General features: G+C 43.7%; 1 protein-coding gene across 4 annotated transcripts in view; it reads left to right on the plus strand.

The window, feature by feature from the left end:
* Window positions 1–22,920, plus strand: part of iqsec3a (IQ motif and Sec7 domain ArfGEF 3a) — a 77,718-nt gene that overhangs the window by 27,723 nt on the left and 27,075 nt on the right. For 2 of the 4 annotated variants that reach the window (XM_044021755.1, XM_044021756.1), the window contains exons 3-4: window positions 15,474–16,101; window positions 21,464–22,734. In XM_044021755.1, the coding sequence (XP_043877690.1) occupies window positions 15,474–16,101; window positions 21,464–22,734 (1,899 nt within the window). Of the gene's footprint in view, window positions 1–15,473; window positions 16,102–16,894; window positions 16,952–21,463; window positions 22,735–22,920 lie in introns of those variants that run through there. The other 2 variants (XM_044021757.1, XM_044021758.1) reach the window with 2 other exon arrangements.

Raw genomic sequence — 22,920 nt, forward strand, 5'->3', positions numbered from 1 at the left:
TTACTGTTCTTTTGTCATGGGAACAGGAGGCGGAGCAGGAAAACACGGCATAACATACAGAGATTTCCAGCTCAGACTGTACGGCAAAATCACATGCGATGAAAAGCCAGCCTACCTAACCAAGGACAATGTTGTGTACCATCATGTGTCCATAGTTAGGTCGTAGATCATACATCACATGATTGTGTGGATAGTTACGTTGTCGCCCTTTTCACGTACAAAAATATTCACGGCATAAGGTCCATAAACAAACGACCAGAAAAGGAGCTTGTATTGTGACGATATGATTTAAAATGACTCATTTGTGTTATTGCTATACTGTCAGGAGTTACTATCAAATCCATACAAACCAGTGTATTACTTACAAACCTCTAGGATTTTGTTATAAGTTTTCATTTGAGTCACGATTAATACATCTGCTGCTTTAATGTAGGTGTAGATGTAAGAGAATGGAGGTGCATTCAAGGAACGTTGCAAATAAGCTTTAATTGTAGTCATGATTAATACATCTGCTGCATTAATGTAGGTGTAGATGTAAGAGAATGGAGGTGCATTCAAGGAACGTTGCAAATAAGCTTTAATTGTAGTCATGATTAATACATCTGCTGCATTAATGTAGGTGTAGATGTAAGAGAATGGAGGTGCATTCAAGGAACGTTGCAAATAAGCTTTAATTTTAGTCACAATTAATACATCTCCTGCATTAATGTAGGTGTAGATGTAAGAGAATGGAGGTGCATTCAAGGAACGTTGCAAATAAGCTTTAATTGTAGTCATGATTAATACATCTGCTGCATTAATGTAGGTGTAGATGTAAGAGAATGGAGGTGCATTCAAGGAACGCAAATAAGCTTTAATTTTAGTCACATTAATACATCTGCTGCATTAATGTAGGTGTAGATGTAAGAGAATGGAGGTGCATTCAAGGAACGTTGCAAATAAGCTTTAATTGTAGTCATGATTAATACATCTGCTGCATTAATGTAGGTGTAGATGTAAGAGAATGGAGGTGCATTCAAGGAACGTTGCAAATAAGCTTTAATTGTAGTCATGATTAATACATCTGCTGCATTAATGTAGGTGTAGACGTAAGAGAATGGAGGTGCATTCAAGGGCCAAATATCGCACAGTGTATGTCCAGCTTTTATTGTGATAATTATCTTTCGGCTCTATGTTAAGAATCTGTTGTCTAATGCACAAAATCAAACTGGAACCTAGAATGGTTGCTTCCTCCTTTTTGCAGTTTCCCAGAAAACACTAAACAGTAAAAACATTCAAAAAAGCAAAAGAGCTTCTTAAAAACTGCTAGAAAAAGGAACAAACAATAAATCTAATGTTCCATCTCTCAAAGGGTTTTTCTCTCTTGGCCAATCGTAGAAGCGTCCCAGTGTCATCTGTCCTCAAAAGTGAAATCAGCACTCGACAGAGTTAAGGGAACAAGAGTTTGAGACCTCGGAGGATTGTTTGTTGCATTTGCTGCATTCCTGCCGTTCCCTGTCTGGCCATATCGCTCTTTCTCTTTTTCAGCAGAGCAGCGGTGCATCAAATGTTCTCATCTTTTCCTCCTCGTTTCACTCTCCGTGCTGCAGCTTATCTCGGCATTGTGAAGCGAGCGGCGGCGGCGGCGGGGTCTTATTACAGAGGAGATTTAATAAAAGCGCAACTTTTTGATGACTTTGCTGCAGCGTCTCTTTTGCTTACAGCATCTGTGTGTGTGTGTGCTTTGTTACCTCCTCGTGTGTTTTTTTTTTCCGGCATAAACACTGACCTTGTCAGGACCAGTAGTCCTCATGGAGCCCAAATCTGGGTTCTTAATGAGGCAGAAGCTCATTTCTGAGGAAATGGTTGAAACTGAATTGCGGTTGAGTTAAGGACAGGAATAAGGCTTTTGGTTAGGCCGTCCAAATAAATTAAAGTCAACGCAAAGTCCTTAAAAGCATAGCTGCACAACCTGTGTGTGTGTGTCAGAATCAGCAGTCGTTTAAGTCTCGGCTGCTTTATAAACGTCCCGTTCCCTCAGATCTTCTGTGACACATGCAAACTGCGGCGGAAGACGGAATGAAAGCTGTCGTTAGCCGCGTAGCGAAGCCGCGTTTGTCAAAGTCGGATTATGAGACGTTAAAATAAGCGGAGAGGACGACGCTCATGAAACAAATGTCACAAGGTTGCATCATGGGAAGTGTGACACTCTGAAAGAGATCTAAAAAAAAACCTGCTTTGAAGCAAACCGTAAAATGCTGGCTAAATATGAAGGACATCAGCATGACCAGTCAATCCCATGTCACTGCGGAACCAGCACTTTTACTGTCACAGCACATTGTGCTGATTATATGTTGTTGAAGAAAAGATCCCAGGCTCAGCATGGAGATGTTTGATTTCCTAAAAATCACACTTTAGTGCACCTCACACCTCACTGCGACATGTTGAACAATGGCTCTGGTTATTTCCCGGATTGTTCTCGCGTCTCCCTGGAGACTCAGTTTAAAATCCGCAGAATGATGCTACACTGTGGCTTGTTATGCAGTAATAAGCGTTCTGCAGCGGCAGGCAGGAGTTATTGCCATAAATGTACATTTTCTGCCATGATTTCATCAAAAGCCTTAGGTATAATGACTCTAATGAGTCATTGATACAGGCTATTATCAGTTCTGATATGAAAGATTTGAAAGTATTTCTGAGCTTAATGTGTGGTAGAATAAAATGCACACTGCTCCATCTGCAGCCGTCTTGAACGCAGCAATCCCGCACCGTCTCAGGGGTCCTGCAGCTCATATAGACCCATTCTGCAGGCTGCCTGCCTGGTCACTCCATTCCTGTCTGACTGTGCTGCAATACAAAGTGTCCCCAGTGTGTAGCTAAGTGTTTGTGTATGCAAGAGAGAGTTGTGAGGGCGCTCAGGGATGTTTAAATTGCCTGCAGCTTCAACCACGGACAACATAACTCCCCTCTGGACAGAAGGGGGAGCCGATGAGGAACAGCGACCTACCCCAAGAGTGTCAGGGAACTACGGTAGCCTTTATATACCTGAAAGAATGTAAGCACTCATTTTATTAGGTAGTATTAGGTCGTGTAGTTGAGGTTTTCTCCTAAAGTCCATTGTCTTTCTAAGGCGTAATATAAGGTCCATGGTGATGTCAGCCAGTGTCTTGTAATCACATGCTTCATTATGTAAGAAAAAAAGCAGCATCTGGTGCCTCAGTTGCTCGGACATCCGGTCCAGAGGTAGCAGAGAGGACACAGTGTAAGTGGGAACTCTGCTGTGGGTTTGCACGGAGGAAGGGTTAGGAAACAGAGCAATTATCTGACCTTTTTAAATAGGAGTTATTCATGTCTTTATAATTTATAAGTTGTTGTTTTTTTTTTGTTTTTTTTTAATCTGATGTAAAGCATTGCCTGAGGGAAATGTTTGGAGAAGAGTTTGTTTATCTCCGCACACCTGTGTCATCATTCAGAATCAGAATGTGTGATCTTCCTCATGAATAAAAGGGCATATGATTTTGGTAAACGAGGGGAGTTAAAAAGACGCCCATCTGAATGTCGGTCTATGTGAAGATCAACTACGTTCTCACTTGATTTACAACATCAGTAAGCGTTTTCCTGAGGAGCGCTCAACATGGTGCCAGTCAGCTGACGTCACCAGTGGTTGCACTTGGTGCTGACTAAAATTCAGACCCCGCAGCATTTTTCAAACTTCTGTTTTCGGTGGTCTAAATGCAATATTTATGTGTTTTTAAGTGAAAACTGAGTAGTATGAATGTAGCTGTGCACTGCTCAGCTGGGTACCACACATGAAGGCATCAAAATATAACGCAGGCACCACTGTTTTATCCCAAATACAATAAAATAAACATGGGGTGCATTTTTCGGCAGAGCTGGTTTTAAGGCTGCCAATATGTGCATCGCCCCTTTTTATTAAGTCAGGAAAATGTTACACATGTGAAATTAAGTCTTATATGCAAGGAGAGATCCAAATATAACACAAGCGCTAGTATTTTATCCTAAATATTCTACAAAATAAAATAAAACAAGGGGTGCATTTTTTAGCAGGGCTGGTTTATGGCTGTCAAAATTTGCATCCCAAATTTTATTTTGCCAGGAAGCTTGTTACACATGTAAATTGAGTCTTATGTGAAAGAGGATATATAAATATAACATGAGCACTATCATTTTATCCCAAATACTCTACAAAATAAAATAAGCAAGGGGTGCATTTTTCGGCAGAGCTCGTTTTAAGGCTGCCAAGATTTGCTTCCCACATTGTATTTCGCCAGGAAGCTTGTTACACATGTAAATTGAGTCTTATGTGAAAGAGGACATAGAAATATAACATGAGCACCATCATTTTATCCCAAATACTCTACAAAATAAAATAAACAAGGGGTGCATTTTTCGGCAGAGCTGGTTTTAAGGCTGCCAAGATTTGCTTCCCACATTGTATTTTGCCAGGAAGCTTGTTACACATGTGAAATTAAGTCTTATATGCAAGGAGACATCCATATATAACACGAGCACCACCATTTCATCCCAAATATTCAACAAACGTCTGCCGAGATTTTCATCTCCCAGATTTGCAGCATATAAATAACTAACTGCAGGAGAACGCGACAGCCAGGGAAACACAGTCGTGTATTAAAAGAGAAGAAAAGTGGGAGACTGTGTTGCATTTGTCTTGCACACCTGTCTTCCCGTCAGGCACACACACACACACACACATAGGATTCAGGTAGTGATCTAACAGGTACAGGTTGTTCCCGACTGTTCCCTGTGAAGGGACATGAGGTGTCCCGTGTGTGGGTGTCACAGTCTTGCTCAGCGTACATCAACCCCGGCAGAGTCCTTGCTCTGACAGCCTGCCCACAGCCACACGACGCCAGATCAACAGGAAAATGATTGGCGAGTAGGCGGCGGCGGCGGTGAGGGGGGATCGGACATGAGAAACTGCTGACAGGGCGCGCGGCTCTGCTGTCGCCTCACTTACGGTAATGAGAGACAAGGAGGAGGAGAGCGAGGAGGTGTGAGAGAAGAAAGAACCAAAGGTGGGGGGATGTATTTGAGTTGAGATGAGAGAATGAAAAGAGAGAGAGAGCAGTGAGACTCACTCCTGATGAAATGCTGATTAAAGTCCCTCACACTCTTCATTGTTCACGCTTTTGTGCTTTTTGAAGTGTGTGAACGTCACAAGACCTCAGCTGCTTTTTCTTAATGGTGAGTCATGCTGTTAATGTTCCAGTACAGTACAGTATTTGTACAGTAAACACAGAAGTAACGGCTTGGTAATAATGTGAGTGTATTGTAGCCTGGATATTACTTTGAAAAGGTCACGGTATTTCTGTGATATGATCTCCTTTTCACCTCATTATAAACACTGAACTATAACATCAGATTGCCATTAACATGACCTCCATATTAAAAAGTACGGAGTCACACGCCCTGTGCGCTCAGACGTCCTCGCGCTGCGCGTGTCAGGCCGCGTCATCTCTGGCCTCGTTCTGACGAGGTGACGGCTCCGCATGACTCAGGCTTTTGTACTGAAAAGAAAAAAAAAAACCTTCACGATGAAAAAGAAAGCTGGGTAAGAATGTCGGTGACTCATCACTTCTCATCCAAAGTTAGTGCAACTTCTTTGCCGACACATTTTTAATGCAAAGGACGATCGCTGTGGAGCAAAGTCAAAGGTGTTATAGGTCATTATAGGTGTCCTCTTTTTTTCTTTTTTTTTCACTGCACACCTTAAGCTTCTTTGGGAGCCGTAAAACGCATAATTAGTTTGCTTCTACAGGAGCCTGCTAAGCCCCATTTTAAGATAAACCCGCCGCTGTGATGAGGCAACTTTCTCTCAGCCCGAAGAGCAACGATGTCAGACGGGGGGGAAAAAAAAGAAACATGAAGGTCGACTCGGGAGTCGACGGACTCGCACTCTCTGGAAGAGCAACCTTTCACATTTCACTGAGATCTAATTGAATTTTCTCCCGCTCTTATCGGCTCTCACCTGGATAACATCGGAACACTTTCTGGTGAAGAGTCAGTAGGGAACGCAGCCGCTGCCTGGTTCTGCTTCATATTTTTTTTTGTCACAACATGAACACACTGTCACATTTTCTTTTTTTCATCCATCACTTGAAAGCAATTTCACCGATGACGGCGAGACTGGGCTGTGTGTGTGTGTGTGTGTGTGTGTGAGTCAGTGAATACTGTGACAGATAGTGGAGCATGTGCCAAAAGAGTGAATAGTGTGCCTGACGGCAGACCAATGCATCGCCTGCCTCCTCGGCTCCAGCGTAACAATGAACATCCCTCTCTCCGTGGCACAGAGGCACCGCGGCTGACAAATAAATGGTAGGGGAAGAGGAATAAATAACACGCCTGCGAGTCTTGCGTTTTTCTCTGTCGCAAAATCAGGAGTTGTTTGTCCAAAACTGTTTAAAACGACTTGAGATTACGTTCATTTGTCAGCCCGGTGCAGAGCAGTGAAATGCTCTTGAAGTGTGATGTTGTGTAATGTCAGATTTAGGATGCTTGACGTAGCAGTGGGCACGGCACAGTTTTTTTTTTTGATGGGGATTGGCGTCGCACTTAATCAGCTGTTGACTTGTTTTGTCGATGGATTTTTGATGAATGAAAAAAACCCACTGTAGGAGCCGGGTCTCTTTTGTATTTGTGAGATTTCCCGGGGTCATGCTGAGGTCACCTGTGTTTTTATTCAGGTGTCGCCGATTGAAAGGGTGGAAATGTGCTTGCTTTTTTAAGTTTTTGTTTTGATTTGTTTAATGGAAAAAGAAAAATAAGCCCTCTCGCCTTTGCAGCAAGAAGACCAAGGGGTTCTCCGGTTGGAACAAGGGTCACAGGTTCTCCGGCTTCCTCCCACAGTCTAAAAACGGGGGATTAGGTAAATTGGAGACTCTAAATTGACCATAGTTCATGGAAACACCGAGAAGATACAGCTTGGACGCATCATCAGTGATGAACCCAGGGTCACGGGGTGTTTCGGGTCTCAGATCATCAGACACCCTGGGGTTGGTCAGACCCTGGCTTGTGTCCGAGCAGCGCGCTACTCCACGCTTCGCCCCTCCTGACCCACAACCACCTAGAAGCTTTTTCAACCCTCTTATGCCAAGGAGCCTTAACACTCGGTGCAGAGATTGCCCTGGAAACCCCCTGCGGCCCACCTCGATCGGCTCACAGTGGGCCCTGCAGGCCTCTACCAGCTCCAGATATTTGATAGATAGGTGTGAGAGTGGATGGTTTGTCTCCGTGTGTGGCCCTGTGACGGACTGGAGAACTGTCCAGGGGTGTGACAACGCCTATCGCCCTATGTCAGCTGAAATTGGTACAGCTCCCCCCCGGCGAACCTCATGTGGAGGATAAAGTGGGAGAAGATGGATGGATGGATGGACCGAGCAGTCAGTACAAGACTTAGTCGCGACACCCCTTGCATTTCAGTGATTAGCACAGCTTCCTCACAGCAGAAAGACCCTTGTTTTGAAACCTGGTTTTATTCGACTGTGGCCTCTCTGTGAGAAGTGTGTAGGTTCTCCCCAAGGCCCGTTTCATCATCCGTGTCCGTGAGCACAACAGTTCTCCAGCCGCGGTTCATGGCCCTGAAGCTTGTTGAGGTCAACAGAAACAAGGAAGAAAATGGTAACCATGGAAACTTGCTTGAGGTTGTGCGAGGAGGTCGCTGCTAACGTGCTCACAGAGTACAAGGACATGCAAAAACAAGACGGTGCGGCTTCCTGCAGGAGAAACTGCCGGCACTGGAACGGAACGTGAGCGCGACACCCAAACCCCGAAGGGTTTTCCTGGCTCCCTCGCACAGTCCAAAGATTATTATGGTTAATTGGAGACTCTAAATTGACTGTATATGTCAATGATTACCGAGTCGCTGTGGCTACAGTTAGCCTCTGGTATGTCTGGTACATCTCCTCCAACATAAGCTGCGTTAAAAGGAACGCTTTTATTATTCATGCTTTTTAAATGGTTTCTTTACTGTTTTTAAACTATTTTTTATAAATGTACCATGTAAGGTAACGCAGCTCAGTGGTGATTATGTGTCACGTTTATGATCACACAGTCATCTAACTCTCATATTTTCCTGTTCCCGGGTGCTGTGCCACGCGTCAGCCAGGTTTTTTCACACACTTCATTACAACAATAGTAAGCACTTTTTAGCGTCACGGGCCTCGGTGAGCTCGGTGCAGACTGTCCTTGAGCTCAACATTCCTCCTCACAAAGCCTCGGAACAGTCATGTTCATGTTTGGTGAACACGAACACAGGCAGTATTCATGGTTGCAGGGATGACAGGATTTAAGGTTTAGGGAGATAAAATAAAATATATATTTGCCCCCGCTCTGCTCTCACACACTTAATAACCTCACAAACCTGAGTGTACTTTGTATTTATGTCTTCGAGAGGACATTTTGACCTTGTGGGGACACTTTGTCTTTAAAACCGTTTTTATGTCAAGGTTAAGACCTGGTTTTAGGGTTAGGTTAAGGGTTTGACACTTAGTTGTGAGGATTAAGGTTATGGTAAGGGGTTAGGGGAATGCATTATGGCATAAAAACAAGTGTGTGTGTGTGTGAGTGAATGATGATCAGCAGGCTTTTAAGGTTGTTGAAGGTGAATTGCAGCAGCAGAAGTCGGTGGATTGATGTTTTCAATGTGTCACCACTTTACAATACTAATACAGAGTGCAAGTGTAAAACTCTATCACATTTTCCCATGAATATATCAGAATATGATGATGCAGAGACAAATGACTTTGGAAAAACACTGAATAACACAAAATACACTCACAGGCAAAATATTATAGTGTAGAATAACCACTTATTGGTTGACTTTGTGTCTTCAGAGACAAGACACGGCTAGCTCGCGCTCGCTGTGCGGCTTCATAGCCTCTCATTTAGAGGCAGTCCGATATAATCCGATACTCGTTTCTTAGCTGATATCGATATCTGATATCGATACATCCCTAATTTACAGATTCTACGACACACAAATGAATAATGTCCAGAATACTTGGCTTAAAGTTAACTCACGTCGTCAGAAGGCGGCGACAAAGGCTGCGTTTAGGGTTTATGTTGCGATGCAAGCTCGTGAAACAGAAGAATCGTTGTCATTTAGAAATGATGATTATTTTTTTAACGACCCCAATTGTTCTCCACAGGGACAAAAAGGTGTAGGGATATTTCGTCTTCTGCGGCGAAACCATGAGTGCAACAGTTTGTTTACCATTCCCTCTGCAGTCGCAACTTTCACCATGTTCAGGTTAAAAGTTTCCTTTTTCCTCCGTGTGAATACATCAGTGCCAGAAAGAGAAATGCGGTGTCTGTGCCTTGAATTTTTGTTTATCTTCGCTACAGATTTAAAAAAGGAGATTTGTTCATCGGGAAACTGAGTTGTTGGGGTTTTTTTTGCAGGGTTGGGGGCGGGGTTGTATAACAAGTGGAAAAGCCAAATAAGGAAGAAACACAGTTATTTCCCCCCGACAGGTCAGATAATAGGCAATTAGCTTGTGAAATCATCAGGGAAGTGGGGGTGGCTCGATTGTTTGTTCCCCTCACAACGAGGTGAAAGCAGCCATTGTTGTTCTTGAACACACCATTTCCCTTTCTCCTTCTCTGTCAGGCGACGCACATTAACAAAAAAAAAAAAGAAAAAGAAAGAAGGCTGAGGTATAAAAATAGCATTCTGATGTGCAACAAGATGTGAATTAGAAGTAGGGAAGTGAGCATCAAACAGAGCTTTAGGTACAAGAACAATCACGATCCATATTTCCAAATCAGGTGAAGTCGATTTAATGGCTTATCACTGCGGATGTGACAGATGAGTCACAACTGCATCAGTCTTAGCACCGTCGCTGCGTCGCTGCACCCATTGCTTCTGTGCAGGTCTTCAAGAGTTTTCCTATCTTTTGTGCTCTCAAGGAACCTGGAAATACGTCACTTGACGTTTTTTTAAACTACACTTGAATGCAGATCACACAGACAGTATAATGTGTAGCTTGTTTTTACGTTGATTGACGACGATTCGTATCTTCTTCTTCTTCACGTGAGACTGGTGGGGTGGCGCCCTAGCGCCCTCTATCTTCATCCGCATGCACTGCGAATTAAAAAAAAGCGTTCATAGCATTTCAGTTTGACACAATCAACCTTGTTCCAGTCAGATTTTCTTCAGAGACCAGACAGAGACGCACGGAAAGTTTCAGAAAACTAATTCCACTGCTTGTTCTGCGGCGTGATGGGATAAATGCTTTGCCCCGCCTGCCCTCTGCTCACACGCTAATGCTCCCTCTGTCAGGTCTGATAGTATCACTTTGACAGAGCTTGTTTTCAGACAGAGGACACAGCATACAAATAGCGTTACATCATTTCTGCTCACAGAGACCCAGACAGAGGGCGGAATGCTAATGGCAGAGATTGCACACGTGTAAGAATGAGAGAGATTACGACGGACGACGTCATTTAATATGCAACTTCTCCTGCTGCTGCCTCTCTCCGTCGCTCGCTGTGTTGCTCTTTATTTTACACACATCCTCGGGCGACGGATTTTTGAAGAGATTCAGTCTCTTTTCGTCTTGCTTGTTTTTTACACCGCGCGCTGCTGTGGTGTTGTTGTTGTTGTTGTCGTTGGAAAGACGCGCCGTTGACATTACATGGGATTGCCCGTGGTTATGCCGGGGCCCCGGCTGTAGACGCAGCGGGTCCCTGAACACTTCTGGGTAAATATCCTCGTTCCATCCCGAAATTCTACACGAGAGATAAACGGCAAAACCTTTTTTACCGGCTATTTGTGTGTCGTATCATGTTTTGGACGTTGATTCCAGTCCATGTCGTCAACTCTCACTCAGAATATATAGATATAGATTACATGTAAAAAATATGGAATTACAGACGGCTGCACTTTTATGTCAGGTTTCTTATCCTCTCTCCATCTCTCTCTCTCTCTGTGTGTGTGTGTGTGTGTGTGTCAGCTACTTCTACTGCGCGTAGAAGTAGTATCGATTGTCATCTCCATAATCTGTCCTTTCCAGACTGATCACGACGGGCGAGCAGAAAGCAAAAAGAGGATGCCGCCAACCACCATATGGGAAATTTGACAGTGTAGAGCAGGGGTGTCAAACACACGGCCCGCGGACCAGAACCGGCCCACCGAAGGGGCCATTTGTGAACATTTCTAATAATAATAATAATAATGATAACAATGATGTGAAATAGTATATTTTTGAATTTAAAACAAAATATGGGGAACATTTTGAGTTTCTTGGTGTTAATAGGTTGTTATGTTGTTGTTTTACTGGTCAGGCCCACTTAAGCTTCAATGAAGCCCCTGAATTATACTGGGTTTGACACCCCTGGTTTAGTATAGTCTTTGTTTTTATCCATTTTATTAACCTTTACAAAACCTTTTCCCATCACTGTGCGAAAACGTAATAATACAAAGAGGGTTTTATATCCTTTTTTTCAGCGCAACCTGTAGACAATCTCACAAAATCACCGACTATATAAACACACCTGAGCAAAAACTGCTCAAAATTGGTTTGAATTTGTGAATAAGAAGACGACAAAAACACATTTTTGTAAAGCCTGAAGATGTGGCCGAAACACACACACACCCCCAGAACGTCCATATAAGGAGTTGTGTATTATTATTATTTGATTATCGTTATTATACTTATTTTAAACTAAATATACAGGGAGGTTAACAAGGGGTGAGGTTGCAGATTAAAGCACACGGAGCCACAGAGACGAATGTTTCTCCTTTTAATCACCAACAACGACAAAGGAAAAGACTCATCTTGATTGATTGAGATTAGCGATTATAGAGAGCGGGTCTTTCTCAAGAGAATTTACAGTACTTATGACATTGAGCAGTTTAATAGTGTTAATACTTTGAATCCATGTCTGTGAATCCAAAATACAAACACACAGATATTGAAAAACGTCCCATTTTAGAGCTGAAACAATCACTCCATTCATCAATTATTCATTTTAAAGCTTTTTTTCATGATTAAAACAAGATTTGTGATTGTTTTAAGCTTCTTAAATGTGAACATATTCATTAAAACTGAATTATTATGGTCTGTGGACAAAAACGAGACATTTGAGAATATCATTTCCAGGTTTGGCAAACACCGATCAACATTTTTTAACGTTTTCTGACATTTTTTACGGACCAAACGATTACTCGATTAATTGAGAAAATAGTTGCCGGTCTAATCTCCGAGGCTTCTTCTGCTGCAGTGTGTCCTTGTGTTCATTCTCAGTGAGGAGAGAGAAGGGATTTGGGTTTGAAAGAGGAAGCATTGCATAAGCAGAAAATGTTTTAAAAGAAACAGAAATAAGTGATTTTGTTTGTTATTAAAGTCCGGCTTCTATACTGGGGGAAAACACACACACACACACACTCACACACACAAGATAAATGACTTCTGTCTGGAGCAGAAAAATATCAGCTGTAATTGTCTGCTTCGGGGAGCTCTTGTGCTGATGCGGTTTCTCCGCTGGTCCTCAGCGGCTCCATGGCCGCCGTCCACCACGGGAAGATAACACGGCCCGGTAGCCTCACCACGGCAGGAGCTCTCAAGGTTAATCATAAAAGTCGACAGAGTTCACACTGAAAACCTCACCGCCGCGTTTTTCACAATACAGATATTTCACTTAAGTTACTTAAGTCACGCTAAGTCAAAGATTACAAAAGCATTATATTCACGTATAGACATTTTTCAACAATGACAAGCACAAATGTGTCTTATTCTCTCATGGGTTCATGATTTAATCTATGGCGTATTATGTCATGTGACATTTTCCCTTGTGCTTACATTTACTCAAACAATGGAGTGGATCACGCTAACACACCTTTGAGCTAATAGAGAACGTGAACGGCACGCGCGACCTCTGTCAGACGGACAGAGCCGGACATGGTGTCGCACTGAAGCATCGACCTCTTTGCAGTCGTGACAGAGAGAGACACGAGACGCTGTAATTATATTCCGGGTGGATTGGAGGCTGCTGTACTCATCCGTCTTCCAAACTGACATATTTTACGTCGTCATCTGGAAGAGCTCAGGACAGAGATGTCAGGAAAGTGTGTGTGTGTGTGTGGACGTGGAGCGGAGTCGATGTTGCAGGGCGAGTGTTTGACTTTGAGGTTTAAAAAGGAAAGTGAGGATAATGCAAATACTGCACATTCCATTATCACGACATGACATGGTGATTTATTTATTTATGTGTCCTCTTACGAGTAATCCCCTTTGAACAGCTCTAACCCACGCTGTGCTTGAGTTTTTTTTTTCTTATCAGATTTTGACTTGAAATCCTATTGGATGTCAGATCCTGTCTCGCGGGGGGAAACACAAATAGGAGAGGCTGCATTTAGATTCACAACAAGCAAGTGTGAACACGGCGAACAACGCGTCCCGCTAAGCGAAGTCTTCTGTTCCCCCGCTCACCTGCAGCCGAGAAGCAGCAGGCTCTCATTTCTCTTGTTCATAATTCATCACTTCATACGAGGCCTCCCTTTTTATAGACGTAGCAGGACGCGGTTACATCGCTGCTAAAGATACTTTCTCCGAGACGCGCGCCCCCTGTGTGGGAAAGCTTCTTGATAAAGCGCCGCACAAATGCGCGACACACTCTGCGACACGAGAGGAAATAAGCAGATATCGAAGTGATTTATTTATAATTGGATGGATGTGCAGAGGTTATGTTTTTCTTTTTCACTTATTTCTGCAACTTTGAGGGAAAAGGAAGAAGAAAAAAAAACACTCACTCTTGCTGCTCAGACTAAAAAAAGTTTGCCCTCGATGAATCACTTTTTTTCTGCGGTACTGAAAATCCTAATTTTATGCTCACTGACTGCAGTCTTATCACCACATCCAATAATACGAGGAAAAGAAAACGCTTATCTTAATCTGAGTAACAACATGTCATGTTGTCTGGAAACCTGGCTTGGATTTCTGCAGAAATGTGCTGATACTTGTTGCCGTTAGAAATGTGAGCACTTAAAACTTAAACACATATTTATACAGAATGTTTTTTTATTCTTTTAATCCTTGTGCGTTTTGATTTAGGTTTCGTGAATTTGTTTTACCATCTGTTTTAATGCTGTGTGTCCTTTATTTTTAAAGCACTTTGGTCACCTGTGGTGTTGTTGTTACATTACATTATACTGCCGATGAACACATGAAGCTCGGCACGGCACGGCGCGGTTTAGGTTGGTTTTCCACTATAAACCTACTCAGGTTCCTACTCAGTGTGGGCGGAGTCATCACTGCACGAAACTACGGTGACTTCGTTTACGCGCGTCACACACAAACGAGCGACTAGTGACTTGTAAAGCTGTTGTTTTCAGTGTAACTGAATCATTAGAGTCAGTTCATTAAAACTATTCGTTCAGTACTTCCTGAACCACCGGAGCACAGACGTTAAATATTGTCTGACGTCCGTTAAATATTGAGATTTTAGACATTTCCCTGGTAATTGTTGGAGATGAACCCACGTGTTCAGGATTGTTAAGTCTTTTTAACTGAGCTACAGTTCGGCTTAATTCTCGCGTCGGACGTCTCTTCCTGTTACGGCACTCTGACCGATCAGTGGCCGGCTTGGAACCACGCCAGAGCAGGTACTAAAAAAAGAAGTACCCAGTTGCAGGTGCTATGCTAAAGGTACATTAGCCGTGCCGTGCCGTGCAGCTAGCAGACACATGCTAAACCAAACCGGAGAGTTATGGTTCGCAAAAAATGGTTCCGATAAGTTCAGGTTTAGGTGTTTACGTGAAGCATTTTTGTGCCGTAGCTGTCTTCTTACTCCGTTCTGTGAGGAACTCACCTCACAAAACAGAGCTCGTCACTGTAGGAACTCCTGCTGATTTACCAAACACATGACGCAGTCCTCAGAAGACGTCTGTCAACATAAAGACGTGTGGGACTGACACTTACCACAATAAATAGATCAAAGACGAGGGTCTCTCGTTGGTCTTTAGAAACGGATGAAACACAAACAACAATACTCACCTCCCCTCTGTGTTCAAACACCTCAATGTAAAAGACATTTGTATAGTAGTGCATGACTGTCCCCGTGTCTTTGTGTGTGTGTGTGTGTGTGTGTGTGTCACTATGGGCTGTCAACTTTCTTTTCCCACATTTTCTCTTCTGAAGGTTTTTGCTGAAATAAATCACTTTTTGATTTGACTTTTCTTTCCACTCTTGTTTGTTTGTTTGTTTGTTTGCTCTCCTGTGCCGTGTTTTTTTTTTGTCTCTCCTCGTGTCCATTGTCTGTCAGTGTCTAGACAGACGAGGCGAGGCAGACAGAACAGAGAGAGGTAGACAGATGAACTGGAGTGAGGGATTAGAGAGAGAAAAGAGAAGGGGGTCACCCTCTTACCACTGACCCAGGCAGCCTGGAGAGGAGGTCAGAGCTCACCACGGAATGCAGCAGCAACCTCACTCTGCATTTTCTCCTCCTTTCTACAGCGATGACCTTCCTCTAGGATCGTCTTTGGGTGAGGAAGGGAAGGGAGGAGAGGGGCAGCTGCAGAGTGAGGTCCAGTCACAGCCAGAACCGGAACCGGAGCCACAACCCGAACCAGAACCACAGCCACAGCAGCAAGAGCCTCAGCCTCAGACTCACCTGCCACAGCCACAGCCACAGCCGGAGCCCCAACCACAGTCACAGCCTCAGCCTGAAAGCAAACCTCAGCCACATCTCGAACCCAAACCACCAGAGCCCGAACCTCAGCCGCATGTCGAGGCTCCGAGCGACGACACTGCTGCACAGGACACCACTGAAGCCCCGCCCCCGTCACCGCCGCCGCCGCCTCGCAGCGATGACCCACCAGCGGGGGAGCAAGAGGATCACAAGTCGGAAGACGTTGCGGAGGCAAAGCGGAAGCCGGACGCAGCTGAGGAGGCCGAGCAGCCGGAGGTTGAGGCAGCGCAAGAGGAAGAGGAGGAGGAAGGGGGAGGAGCTAAAGGAGGTGGGGCTGGGAGGAGAGCCAGCCTGCACCACACAGCATCACCCTTGAGGGTGCAGCGCAATGGGGCCGGCTCGCACTCAGCCACCTCCGACTATGAGCTCTCGCTTGACCTCAAAAATAAGCAGGTAGGGCTGTGATGGCTGTGGGATTGTGTGGGGTGGGGTTTGTGTGTGTGTGTGTGTGTGTGTGGGGTGCAGTAAGTTGGTGTCTTTGTGTGTATTGTGTTAGTCTGATACGTTTGTCATGATGAGACTTGTGTCATGATGGCGGTGGATGTTTGGTTTGGACCAACACGCTTTGAAAAGCTGGATTCAATTTTGTTGCTGTTGTTTGTATTTTTTGGACAACACAGACTTTTTATCTACTTCTTTTTTTTTTCTGCATCATCATAAACCATCGTCATCATCTTCATCCTCATCCTCACCTGGTTTCGTCGTCTCTCACCCAATTTGGAATGTGAGCGTTTACATTCAGAAAATGACGTCTTTCAACTGCTGTGCTGTAATTTTCCCAGAAATCAACTCACATGCATTAGGTATTGTTTTAGCAGTGATGCACATGTTAGGGCTGTCACTTTTTCTAAAAAAAAACAAACAAACAAACAAACACAACAGGTGAGTCGACAGATTAGCTTGTGTCCTGTGTGTCTGGTGCGCTTCAAGGCTGTATGCATTTCACTTCTTAAGGTTTCGACTTTGAGCTTTGGATAAAAAGTGACAGCCCTCGCATGTGTATACGAGGGTGAAATAAACGCTGTACGTTTGCTGCGATAGTGTGTTCACTGACTGTATCTAAAATCTGTGACTGTGTCTTTGATGATTGTGGTGATGATTGTCATGCTGTTCATCAGGGGGTCTCACGCCATCCGCATCGCATTGTACGTCTCCATTGCGAGAACCATGCCACGTTTGTCATCCATTTGCATCACTGACATCCATTTCACTGTCATCCTCCAGCCCGTGGATCGCCGACCAGGTAAGACGGCAGCGCTCGGCTTCAACTCGTGGCACCTCCACGTGTGTGTTAGCTTGTCATGATCTAATAACACAGTTACAAGCTGAGGATTTAATGTTCTGAAGGGGCACTGCGCTGGTTCTTCCCAAGAAGTGTACTTTAGTGTGGTGTAAGGCTTCAGAGGAGGTGCTTATTCAGGTGAAAGACAAATATGAAGTTGCATTATGGGAAATCTTGGATCCCTGCTGTATTTGTCTGCCACTGCTGCTTTTCTCACCAGCTCAAACCAAACCAAACTTTTACTCGCTCCACAGATGCATGGATTTCTTTGCTTTGTTTCACTCTGAGCATTTTCGTCCCATTTCTTTGACATTTAGATGACTTTTATGCTAATCCGTGCACACCTTGCAGGTATTTTTTGTTAGATACCTCAGTGCTCATGGATTATGTGTTTTATTTATGGGGAGCAAATGTTTTGACCTGCCTCTCTCGAGCACGGGCTTCCATTGGGGTCATTTGACCACGATGAATCAATACCGCAGAATATTGAGCAGCTGCCCTGGAGTTAAGCGTTTCTCAGCGTCTGGGTACTAATCTCTAAATGCGAAGCTACATTTATTCAGAGATTATTAACTCCATTTTTATAAGTGAACTGTAAATATAAAATAGTGCAGGATAAGCAAGAAAATGATGGTAATGGGTGTTTACTAGAACCAGTCTTCCCCTTTCAAGATCCAAGGTTGTTTTAACCTCCGTTTACACTTTTAATCTCACATCTTAAAGCCCCTTTCATTATCTCCCTGTCAATGATGCTGGAGATACGCGATCAGCGAGATTGATCTTCTATCAGTACAGACAGGCATGCGGGGTCCACAGATCAATGTCAGGGTAATTGGATCTGCAGGGCGATACCTTGATTGCGGGTCAAGAACGACAAAGTGCTTGAGCTTTAACTCACTTCAACTTAACGTTGCTGCGTTATATTGTTTAATATGCGCATATGAATGCGGCGAATCTGAGTACAATTTACTTTTAGTGTCTCTCCATGTTAGAGTTTTATTAAAATTGACTGTATATCACAGTTAATGTGACATCCAATATAAATATTGTTTTTTGACATTTGTGTTCTAGCTCTGATGTGACAAATCCTAACATCCCTGACAAGTTTCCTTTAAGTGAATCAAGGATCCTCAGACTCATTTGCAATCTGTGTTTTAAACGCTTTATGTACCACTGACACATTTGTTCGAAAAAGTTCATCTGTTGGTCTGTAATTGCTGCTAATCTCTGCTCGAGTCATTCAAATGGCCTCAATCCCGTCAAAGTGGAACATTCGGTGGTGAAGCTTGAATGTGCTCATAATTGTGCTTAAATGTGCACATGATGGACAAGAAATATTAGAAAAGGTTTCACGTCTTCTTCTCTCGGACACATTTAAGAGTTTTACAGCTTCCCTTAAAACTGCTGATGCAAAAATGTCGCAGGTTTAACGACGTTGTTCAGTGAGTTCCTCTGGAGAACATTAAGAAATGATGAATTACGATTAAACACTTTAAAAAAAAAAAAAGTCAATATATTCCAACTTTATTAAGCGTCAAAATGAAAGAAAAGGAAAGAAAACACTGAGATAAAAGGAGCAAGATAGTTATTATTAATATAATAATACAGATATAAGATGTTAAATAGCTTAAGTGTTTCTTTCAAGCTGAACCATGGCTAAGCTAAAATAGGTAAGCTAAGCCTTCATAGCTAAGTTATGCTTAACTGACCTGGCATGTTAATATTAATTTTCTCATAAGATAAATTTAGAAGACGTAAAAGTACTAACTTGAACTTAGAAATCTGGTTTTGCAACGAATGTTATGTCTTGTGAAAAGTAATTTAGCTAAAGCACCATGCTAAAGGCTACTTAGCGCTAAACGTGGTCTTTCATCTTTGTAGTTTCCCCCAAACGGGGAAAAACAAGATGAAGGACATAAAAATTGTGGCGCATGACTCTAGAAAGTGCTGTGTATTGTACTTTTGTTTCCCTTTATAACATAAAGGTGTCTCTTATTTTGGATTTTATTAAGAAAATTGCACATTTCAGGTGGAAACATCTGATAAACAAAAAGTCCGGCATGTCATGATTTCCTACAACAGTATCAGAAACCACTGTGCATTATTACATAAAATGACATTTTCTGACTCAGTGAGCAGTGAGAGACTGCTGCCTTTGACTTTATATATTTTATTATGTCCACTTCAAGCTCCCGTACTATTGTTATTCTCACATACATACACTCCTGTGTGTGTGATTGTCGTCAACACACAGACGGGAACATGATGAGGTCAGCGTGGTGCTAATCTGCCTGTCCAAATCGATGTAGAGACCATGGTAGCACAGACTGTCTGATTCTCAGACCACTGTGTCTCTGAATAATCTCTTTCCATCAGGGCTCAGTGAAGTGATCAGTGGTAGGTCTGATGGTGGGATAATAAAGGAGGCGAGAGCAGTAGAGGGGGGTCAGAAGTCGGCGCTGACATGGGTCAAATAATCTCTTTCTTCACTGCATCAAATCTCGCAAAAAACACAACAACCTGAACTGTTGTTTTGTCTGCAATGCACTTTTTTATTGTTTATTTATTAATTGTGTTTATCTATAACCTTTGCACGTTAACTTGAAGTGAGTTAAAACTCAAGCACTTTGTTCTCGTTCTTGACCCGGTTGCAAACAGACTGTAGTATTTGTGCCCCCACCCACCCCTGCAATAATTGATGTATACACACAAAATTTGCTTCCCCCATGAGGTCTGATAGTTTTGCTTGACAGAGCACCAGAACTAAAATGGGGCAAATTGTTCAGCATGTGGCTAGGAAGATAAACATGAATAAATATGGTGCTCAAAATCATCTTACAAGAAAAAAAACAACAGTTTTTTGACCACTTATCACGTCGCTTATCCACCACAATCCTTACCCTGGCATTAAATCCTGTTTATTTTCCTTTAACTGTCTTTTAATTCCTCTCCAGCCATCATTTCCCCTTCTTGTCACGGTCATGATGGCTCTAATTCCATGGTAATTCCATGGTAAGTGTATCAGATACGCGGTTTGATGGTGAATAAAGTGAACATTTCGTGCATTATCCCTGACCTGGCTTACACAACAAGCTCACCTGACACATTTAATCAAACACTGGCCCACTGACGGGGCCTTTTCTCACATCCAAGGGCACCTCTGCATTGGAACTCATTGCCAACATTTGCTTTGGTAAGGGACACCTTTCTGAGTAATGAGGTCAATCATATTAACTTCTGTGCGTGCACGTTGTTGCGAAAACAAAAAGCCGAACCAAGTTCGAGCAGTCTGTGAGAGCCGACAGTGACTGAGAAGTCACCGTGTGCAGATATAGTAAAAGTCCAAATCATTCAGAACCTCCCTGAATATTCTCAGCACATCTCACTTTGCTCGCACAGGCTTTGCAGTGAAGTATAAATAGGTAAGAGCTGAGTAGAGTAGGTTAAGATATTCACTGTGTGTCACTGTGGTTGCCAAATTGTCACCAAATTGCAAACATCGGTGACTCTTTGCTAGAGTCCATGGGGGACATTAATCCTCCGTCAAATATACAGGGGGGATAGTTTACTTTGAATTTTCTCATGTACTGTGTATTTTTCCATGTTTGGAAGTGACAGAATGCAATAATGATATTCTTTCCAAGCCTGAACCTCCTCCTCCTCCTCACGTGTGCCCTAGATAAAGTTTTACAGTCTCACAGAATTATATTCATTGATTTAGCCTGAATGAAGGGGATTTCATTCAAGGAGATAAGCTCTTCCAAAGATACCCACATCATGATTGTTTCGGGAAACTCAAAAAAAAAAAGGTTTCATCTAGTGTCTGAACTGCTGCCAGATGACGATGGCAATATTACACTTCTATCTATTTCCCACAGCATTTGAGCAATATTTCACAGGGAAGATTAATCGCCTGTTCCCGTTTCAGACAATTTGGAGTTCCATGGAGAGCCTCTCTGTGGAATTCATAGAGATTATGAGTTCTATTTGTTGAGGAAATGAAAAGTTTGTCCAAATGCCAAGAGTGAGCTTTTACAGTCTTCTTTCTGTCAAACTGTGGCTTTGACCAAAGTGTATAAATGTCCAGCCAATACACCACAAGGAAAGAGTATGATAAAATGCTCCTCCTACAATTAGGACTTACAAACACTTCCATCTCCTGGAGACTGCATTTGTTTCCACCATTTCCACCACAGTTATCCCATCCCTATTTATTTACTTCATTTATACGCCTTCCTGTTTTGTTGCTATTCAACACAACATTCATGCCCCTCAGCATCAGTAGAAGCCCTTTTAACAAATATGGTAGTGCTTGGTACTTTCAAGTCAAGAACCGTCTATGTCTGATATTTTTCCCCTGTCCCTCTTTAGACAGTTAAAATGCCTTTCTTGTTAACTTAAACAAAAATACAGATTCCCCTATCTCATGATCTTCTTTTTATGTCCTTTCCTTTTCCTTTCTGTATCTTCTAGATCGAAATGTTAGAGCACAAATACGGCGGCCACCTCATCTCCCGCCGCGCTGCCTGCAAGATCCAGACTGCCTTCCGCCAGTACCAGCTTAGCAAGAACTTCGAGAAGATCCGCAACTCGCTGCTGGAAAGTCGCCTGCCTCGACGCATTTCCCTCCGCAAAGTCCGCGTGCAAAACACGGAGGGTTTCTCCGCTGAACGGGCGCTGGCAGAAGGCTGTAACCTGGCAGGCATCCCTTTGGTGCGTTCGCCATCTCTGCCTGCCACAGTTGGTGGCACCTTGACGGACCTGGAAGACTCATTCACAGAACAGGTCCAGTCACTGGCAAAGTCCATAGATGATGCACTCAGCAACTGGAGCCTGAAGACTATGTGTTCACTGCAAGAGGGCGGCACTTATCAGTTCACTGCCGATTCCTTCAGGAGAGCAGGGGTAGGCGATGGAGGAGAAGGAGGCGGCGGTGGTGTGGGAGAGTCGGCAATGACTCAAGGCCCTGCGGACCCAAGTGACCTGTCAAGGAGCGCGAGCAAGCTGATGATGGCGTTTCGAGACGTGACGGTAAAGATCGACAGCCAGAACTTCAGCGTTTCATCCTCAGTCCTGGAATCTTCCACTTCTGTCACTCTCGGCAGCTGCGTCCAACAAGATGGCGCCGCCACCACTGTCACAGCCACTTCCATGACAACAACCAACCCACCGGTCTCTGGCCTTTCACAAGAACCGCCTCCTCCACCTGCAGATGTCCCAGCTGAATCTATAGATCCCCCACCGCCACCCCAAGAACCCCCTCCGCCGCCAGAATTAGAGATAGAAGAATGTGAACAGGATATTGAATTCCCTGCTCCTCCTCCAAGCGAAGAAGAGCTAGGGGAGGAAGAGCAACCTCCCCTTACCCCTCTGGAAAAAATGGCTGCCTCTCAAACCCAGGAGAAATTCATGGTGGTGGTACCACCACCACCCCGAGAACCCCCCCAAGCTCCTCCACTACAGGAAACTGTAACATTGGGGAGCTCTCCCGCAGTGGAGTCCCTGGGGGTGAAGCGATGTGGCTCCGAGATGGCAGACAACAGCTCGGAGCAGATGAGTAGCAGCAGCGCGTCCACAGAGGCACGCTCCACATCCGAAGCCTCCACCAAGGAGACCCTGCAGGCCATGATCCTCAGCCTGCCACGTTACCACTGTGAAAACCCTGCCAGCTGCAAGTCACCCACGCTGTCCACTGATGTCATGCGAAAGCGCCTCTACCGCATCGGCCTCAACCTCTTCAATGTGTGAGTAGCCGCTGCGTTTTCATCCCTCTGTGTTTAGGACAAACGTAATAGAATTTTAAATCAGGCTGTTTTCTGTTATAATTCCAGAATTATTGTTAACAGCTCAGCTATGATTAACTGCACTGGAATACATAATAATGGCCTGAGGAGATTTGTGCTTTTTGGCCCAGTAATTTGTTTTTCTTA

Source organism: Solea senegalensis, linkage group LG3 (assembly GCF_019176455.1).
Source record: "Solea senegalensis isolate Sse05_10M linkage group LG3, IFAPA_SoseM_1, whole genome shotgun sequence".
Taxonomy (NCBI): domain Eukaryota; kingdom Metazoa; phylum Chordata; class Actinopteri; order Pleuronectiformes; family Soleidae; genus Solea; species Solea senegalensis.